This window comes from Austrofundulus limnaeus, unplaced genomic scaffold, assembly GCF_001266775.1.
Source record: "Austrofundulus limnaeus strain Quisiro unplaced genomic scaffold, Austrofundulus_limnaeus-1.0 Scaffold47, whole genome shotgun sequence".
NCBI classification, from domain to species: Eukaryota; Metazoa; Chordata; class Actinopteri; order Cyprinodontiformes; family Rivulidae; genus Austrofundulus; species Austrofundulus limnaeus.
In genome coordinates, this window is record NW_013952449.1 from 2223685 (window position 1) to 2231249 (window position 7565).

General features: G+C 41.1%; 1 protein-coding gene across 1 annotated transcript in view; it reads left to right on the forward strand.

The window, feature by feature from the left end:
- szt2 (SZT2 subunit of KICSTOR complex) overlaps positions 1–7565 on the forward strand; it is a gene marked incomplete in the record, with an annotated part of 111681 nt that overhangs the window by 11199 nt on the left and 92917 nt on the right. The window contains 8 exon segments of the mRNA XM_014008071.1: positions 54–160; positions 295–505; positions 1066–1236; positions 3947–4178; positions 4620–4749; positions 4991–5136; positions 5745–5897; positions 7041–7155. Of these exon segments, the coding sequence (XP_013863525.1) occupies positions 54–160; positions 295–505; positions 1066–1236; positions 3947–4178; positions 4620–4749; positions 4991–5136; positions 5745–5897; positions 7041–7155 (1265 nt within the window).

The window sequence follows — 7565 nt, forward strand, 5'->3', positions numbered from 1 at the left end:
GTGTGTGTGTGTGTGTGTGTGTGTGTGTGTGTGTGTGTGTGTGTGTGTTTCAGGGATCATTATAATCACAGATGGAGTGACGAGTGTTCCTGACGTGGCTGTGTGTGAAACCCTGTTGAACCAGCTCAGGAGTGGAACTATCGCATGTTCCTTTGTGCAGGTAAACCTGGCATCTCTATGTTTACATACAGGCCAGCTCCCCTCTGAAGGACAACGCAACACAACACTGGTCAACACTGGTCTCACAACTTAGGTTCTGTGTCTTCAGCAGCCGTGTTCTGTTCCTGTCTCCAGGTTGGCGGGGCGTACTCGTACGACTGTAGTTTCGGCTACATCCCAAACGTGGAGCTGATGAAGTTCATATCATTAGCCACCTTTGGGACCTACCTTCCCACTTGTCCTGAAGTGGACCAGAACAGCCAGGACATGAACATTTACCACAGGGCCTTCTTGACCTACTCCTTTCTGAAGACCCCCGAGTCTCTAAACTCAGAGTATTTCTGTGGTGAGACAATTTTTCATGCTTTCATCCTGTTTGTCTTCCTGAGCTGAGAGTTCTGCAGTGGTTCAGAGTCTGGAAAATGCCAAGTTAGCTCAACACAGTCTGACTTCTGATGGAGTCAGGAATCTTTGACTCTCCATTAAATCTGCCCACCACAGGAGATTCAAGGATTCCTCAAAATATGCATGAATGAGTCAAAGCAACACTTTGGGTATGTTTTAATGAGGGAATGACATTACAACATGATGGAAAGCTCAAAAATTTGAGTTTATCTTTATATTTTCCATCTCTGGATGAGAAAGGGGGGAAAATACAGCATGGAAAAACATTTATGTTTCTAAAACATATGTATTTATTGCCAAGTTCACATGGTAATATGACATTAAAACTAAGGGGAAAAAAAGCTGAACTTTTTGTTCAAACTTTATTTGAGCAAAAAATAGACATCGTGTTTAACAGCTATCATACAGTATTATTACCTCCTGTGTTATGTTGTCATTATTTAGTGTAATATTAGTGTTTATTCATAAAAATCAAACATTTAACACTCGCTGGTTTTGTAGTTTCCCAGGACAAACTGTTCAATGAGCACTTGGTTTCGGCCAGTGGTAACCCTGCGCTGGTCATGAGGAGGAAGAAGCACACAGAGAAAGAAGTTCACGCTCATCTCATCAGTGTGGTTTCTGTACGACTGAGAGAGGGCTACACCATCAGAGACATCAGCCTCACCAAAGGTAGAAACCTCTCTGATCAGCCTCACTGAAGGTGGAAATGTTTCAACTCTTATTCTGGTGCTTTCACAACCAATTACACATTGAAACATGTGACTGAAATGACTGACAGGATGGAGGCGTGGGTCAGCCACTTTTTCGACCTTAATGACAAGTCGTGATTGTTCCAACAATAACTTACAGCGGGTAAAATAAGTATTGAACACGTCACCATTTTTCTCAGTAAATATATTACTAGAGGTGCTAATGACATGAAATTTTCACCAGATGTCGGTAACAACCCAAGTGATCCATACATACAAAGAAATCAAACCATAAATGTCCAGAAATGAAGATATTTGTAATAATGTGGAATGGCACAGGGAAAAAGTATTGAACACACTTACTGAAATTTATCTAATACTTTGTACAAAAGCCTTTGTTGTCAATGACAGCTTCAAGACGCCTCCTGTATGGAGAAACTAGTGGCATGCATTGCTCAGGTGTGATTTTGGCCCATTCTTCCACAAACAGTCTTCAAATCTTGAAGATTTCGTGGACCTCTTCTATGAACTCTGATCTTTAGTTCTTTCCATAGATTTTCTGTTGGATTCAGGTCAGGTGATTGGCTGGGCCATTCCAGCATCTTTAGTTTCTTTCTCTGAAACCAACTGAGAGTTTCCTTGGCTTTGTGTTTGGGCTCATTGTCTTGCTGAAATGTCCAGCCACGTTTCATCTTCATCATCCTGGTAGATGGAAGCAGATTTTTATCAAGAATGTCTCTGTACATTTTTCCATTCATCCTTCCTTCAATTATTTGAAGTTTGCCAGTACCATATGCTGAAAAACAGCCCCACACCATGATGTTCCCACCTCCAAACTTCACTGTTGGTATGGTGTTTTTGGGCTGATGTGCAGTGCCATTTGACCTCCAAACATGATGTGTATTCTGGCATCCAAACAGTTCAATGTTGGTCTCATGTGACCAGACTATATTCTCCCAGTATTTCACAGGCTTGTTTAAATGTTGTGCAGCAAACTTTAAAGGAGCTTCAACATGCTGTTTCTTCAGCAGTGGAGTCTTGCGTGGTGAGCGTGCATACAGGCCATGGTGGTTCAGTGCATTACTTATTGTTTTCTTTGAAACAAACGTACCTGATAATTCCAGGTCTGTCTGAAGCTCTCCACAAGTGGTCCTTGGCTCTTGGACAACTCTTCTGATAATTCTTTTCACTCCTCTGTCAGAAATCTTGTGAGGAGCACCTGGTCGTGGTCGGTTTATGGTGAAATAATGTTCTTTCCACTTCTGAATTATGGCCCCAACAGTGCTCACTGGAACCTTCAGAAGTTTAGACATTCTTCTGTAACCAATGCCATCATTATGCTTTGCAACAGTAAGGTTGTGAAGGTCTTGAGAGAGCTCTTTACTTTTACCCATTATCAGATGGTTCTTGTGTGATACCTGGCCATCATTTGGGACTGAACCAGCTGATATTAATTTGCACTGACAAGGGGCAGGCTTGCTTTCTAATTACTGAGAGAGTTCAGCTGGTGTCTTGGCTTTCCATGCCTTTTTACACCTCCCTTTCTTCATGTGTTCAATACTTTTTCCCTGTGCCATTCCACATTATTACAAATAACTTCATTTCTGGACATTTATGGTTTGATTTCTTTGTATGTATGGATCACTTGGGTTGTTACCGACATCTGGTGAAAATTTCATGTCATTAGCACCTCTAGTAATATATTTACTGAGAAAAATGGTGAYGTGTTCAATACTTATTTTACCCGCTGTAACTTCCTGAATCTCCCAACCGTGATCAGAACTGAAGAAGCCTTTTGAATAAGAGATTTAATGTCCTAAATTGTCTTTGATATCAGTTTTTTTTGTTTGGTTTGTTTGTCATCTGCTAACAATGGAACTAGCTTTCTGATTTAGCGCATTAGCTTTTTTGCTAACTTTGGAAACTCTTAGTGGATGGATTAGCTAAATTATATTACACGAATTTACAGCCCACAAAAACTTCACAAGTGTAACACTTCTATTTTTATACCATCTATCCCAAATTAAATAAAAACTGTCTCTGTTAACAACTCTGTTTTGCACCATGTGTGTAGCATGTAGCATCTTTAGCAGCTAAGCTTCAAAGAAGAGCATCAAAAAGAAAAAAAAATACTATTTAAATAACAAATACAAAAATGATAAAAATATGACAGAGAAAGCTTTTGCTATTTGTTGTTTGATTAACTTAAAATATTTATAAAAATACAAACACGATCAAAGAAATGCTTTTATTCTGAAAGGGTTAGACAGAGCTATAACTCTGGATTGGCCGATTTGCCACAGATGATCTCACCCACCTTCAAATTAAACCAATGAAAAACTATCTGCAGGTTTGTGTCACTCCCACCAGTCTTCATCTGGAAGGAGATGTAGACGTGTGACACAGACTGAGTGACTGTCGACTTAGCGGTTAGCATTTTGTAATCTGTTTAGCAGTTTAGTGTTAGCAGAGCTAATATTTTTGTGTAGCAGATTAATGGATAGTGAACTTAACTTTTTGATTAGGATGGTTTCTTCCATGTTCTGTATAAGGCACTGTAAAGAAACATTAGAAGTCCAGCTGCCTTCGGTTTAACCAAAGTTTCACCCCAGTGAAACAGATCAAAGTTAGTGTCTCAGCTTGATGGTGGAGGTCTTCTCTGGTGGTGATGAAACCTCTGGTTTCTTTAGGTGGGACGCAGCTAGAGGTGAAGTTGGTTCTGTTGTGGAAACACAACATGCACATTGAGTACCTTGCCGCCGCCTCCTGGCCTCTGGACCCATCCAACAGAACCACCAGGGTGGAGGTGACGATGGAGGGCAGCTACGACATCCTGCATGACATCAGCTGCACCCAGAGGAAGCCCATCACCAGTCCGTACCGGACCTCCGTCATCCGCCGCTTCTGGAACACACTTCAGAGGTTTGTCTGTAGCTCTTTCCTGTTCTCTGAACCCCCAACGGGTCGAGGCAGATCCTTAATGTGGTTCTGGTTCTCCAAGATGTTTTTTCTTGTTATTTGCTCAGGATGTGGGAAGTAAGGTTTTGATGCAATTTGCTGGTTTCCTTAAATACTACAGTATTTTTAATGCTCATTTTGCTCTACACTGATTCTGACTTTATTACATTATAACTGGATACAACTGATGGTTTGTATTTAACATTGTATTCATGATCTAGATTAATTTTTTTGTCTAGCTGTGTGGGTTCATCACAGCTGTTAGCTGTGATGACCTTTTTGTTGACTTTGTGCTGCATAACTCAGCTGAATGGAAATGAGTTTATTGAAATGAATTAAATTTTTGGGTCTGTTTTTAAGTCATGTGACCTGTGATGCGTTTAATGTGCTGCGTGTGTTTTCCAGCATCAACCAGACCGATCAGATGTTGGTGCACCTGCAGTCGTTCAATTCAGTTCCTGAGAACTACACAATCCCAGAGAGCACCAAGAACGGCGTGCCCCTCTTCTACATTCCTCCTGGTTCCACGACCCCGGTACTGTGCTGTACTGAATCCACTCAGTTCAGAGCTTTGCATTTGATTTGCACATGATTTGTGTATTTTCTTTGTTTTTATTGTATATAGTTTTTTTATGAACTGAATACATTTTTTGAATTGAATTGGAAAATACAACAACCTTTGAACGTGTTCACGGTGCTGAAGCTGGACTCAGACACTTTGAACCGTCCTCCTCTGAGTTTACCTCATTTGACTGAATGACCTCCTGTCGTTTCAGGTCCTGTCTCTTCAGCACAGTGGATCCAAAGACTCGTCTCAGTCCCAGTTTGCTTTGTACTGGAAACCCATACTCTCCATGGACACCAACTTCTGGCAGCGATGGCTCCACATGCACCACATTACAATCATCCTGGAACACGACTTGTGAGGAAAACAGGCTTTTCTTACAGTTTAAACAGATTTTGCTAATTCATAACTTGAGACGTGACCACTTATGGAAGCTCATCCATCTATCTGTCTCATTTAATCTACATAATCGTATTTAGCTGAGGTGTAACCTGTTCCTACGTTTCTTGTTCTGAAGACTAATAGCACCTCGGCCTAAAAATTAAGCTCAACACCTCAAACCCACCCCAAAAGCTGGGGCAGAGCTAGGATCCCACCCTGAGGATCAGGGCGATGACAGTCACATCCAGGCTGTAGAATATAATGAAAGTATCTGGAGGCTGTAGCTGGCTGGCTTCTTTTTAGGACTGGGAGAACAAACCTGAGTTCCCCTGAGGAACAACATAAATTACTGAGGCTATCAGACCTGTTACCTATGTTCTGTCCAAGTAGTGTGTCAACTTTAACTGGTCTGATGTGCAGATCAGATGGTCTGTCCCTCTTGGCGTTGTGGTCACACATACCAGCAGCTCCAGAGCAAGAAACTGTGTGAAATGTTAGACCTTTAAATGCAGGTTATAATTAGCCTTTTCATGTTTTTTCTCACTGTATCAGTAGCATCAGATAAATAAATTTTGTCCTCGCAGACCCGTCCCCAAACACCTGCACACAGCTGGAAGCAACGGCCGTTACAGCACCATTCAGTGCCGCATCTCCCACTCTGCCCTCACGTCCCTGCTGAAGGACTGCAGCAGCTTTGTGTTGGTGGAAGGCTACTCATATGTCAAGCTAATATACAGGTGAGATGACAGACAGCAAAAATACACAACACTCACATTTGTACTTTTTTGTAGTTTTCATGTGAAGCATATAATGGACATGTAATAGGGTTTTAAAGAATGCTGCAATCAGTTTCTCCTTAAGGTCCTGTTATAAGCGCCAACTGTGCTGTGTTAGCTTGCATGCTAGTTAGCTGGTTGCTATGCTTGTTAGCCATGCTCTCAAGACCATTTTGCTAAGTAAGTTTTTCTTCCAGCGGTTTAGAGCAGATGTCCCTTTTTCTTAACTGGCTCTGACATCATCAATTCAAGTTTAGTATAATTTCATCTCAAATGTCTTGTATTATTAACTTGATGCAGTGTAGCATCTCTGCATTAGCATCAGGCTTCTTGGGGGGACTCTGGCTCCAAGGTCTGATAGTGAAACCTCCCTCAGGCTGTCTTGGCCGACTCGGTTTTTGTCAAAAGACTTGACATTTATCCAGATATGACTAGAGGTCGTAAAGGTACGGATAGCCTTAGCCTGTTAGCTTTAGCATTAGCCCTGATGCTATCACCATATATATGTATTAGCTCAGCGCTACACATTCTCCTCTCATCACTGAGGTCCTCCATCCACATGACAGAGAGGAGAACACAAAAATGACTCAGCCTGCAACTGAAAATATGGATGGAGGACCTCAGTTTAGCTTGTTTGTCGCGCTAGTGCCGAGCTAATACATATAAGGCAATATAGCATGAGGGCTAGCGCGAAGGTTAACAGGCTAAGCTGAGGATCTTCTTCCATGAAGCAGTTCTGTTGTCCTCCATCCATATTTTCAGTTGAGTCATTTCTACCTTCTCCTCTCTGTCAACGCTCTCTGGTTTCATTTAAAAAAGCCAGACGTCAGATATTGTCCAAGATTAACCTTCAGGGTGGAGATAGCTCGCTAGCAGCCTCGCACCGATGACCTAGTTGATGTCATCATTTACCCAGAATGCTTTGTGTGTAAATAAAATGGCTCCGTCAGTGTTAAAATATATTTTAAGAAATTTACAAAACTAAACAGGCTACAGTATTTTTACAGACTTTATTTTACAGTAAAAATAAATGTTTATCAAATAAAGTTTAATTTTACAACTAATCGTGGATCCCTTTAAAACTGATTTTATTTGTTTCCACAGTTCGTGTGAGCAGATTCCCACTTCCTTCTACTTGGTCCGTCTCATCTCTAAGACGCCCTGCATGGTTCTGCGTTTGGGCTTCCCTATAGGCACCCCAGCCAATGTTAGAAACAAGGTATCGATACTAATAAATACTTACAACTTATCAAACTTGTTTACCACATTTTATCAGGGAGAAAGTGAGTGTATTTAACATTCTGCGTACGTGTAATCACATATGCACTCTACAGACGGCTGCAGTCAAAGGTTTTTCTGTGCTTACACTCGTGGATGAACAACAGTAGCAATGGTGGATAACAGAGTAAGATAAGATAAAACAAGACAAGACAAGATAAGATAAGATAGATCTTTATTGTCATTGTACAGAGCACAATGAAATTACAGTTCAGAACACCCATTCAGAAGAAGACAGAACATAACAAACATAGGAGACAGTGTTTCCCTAAGCTAAGTAGCAATGGTGTATGACAGAGTAAGATAAGATAAGACAAGATAAGATAAGATAAGATAAGATAGATCCCACAG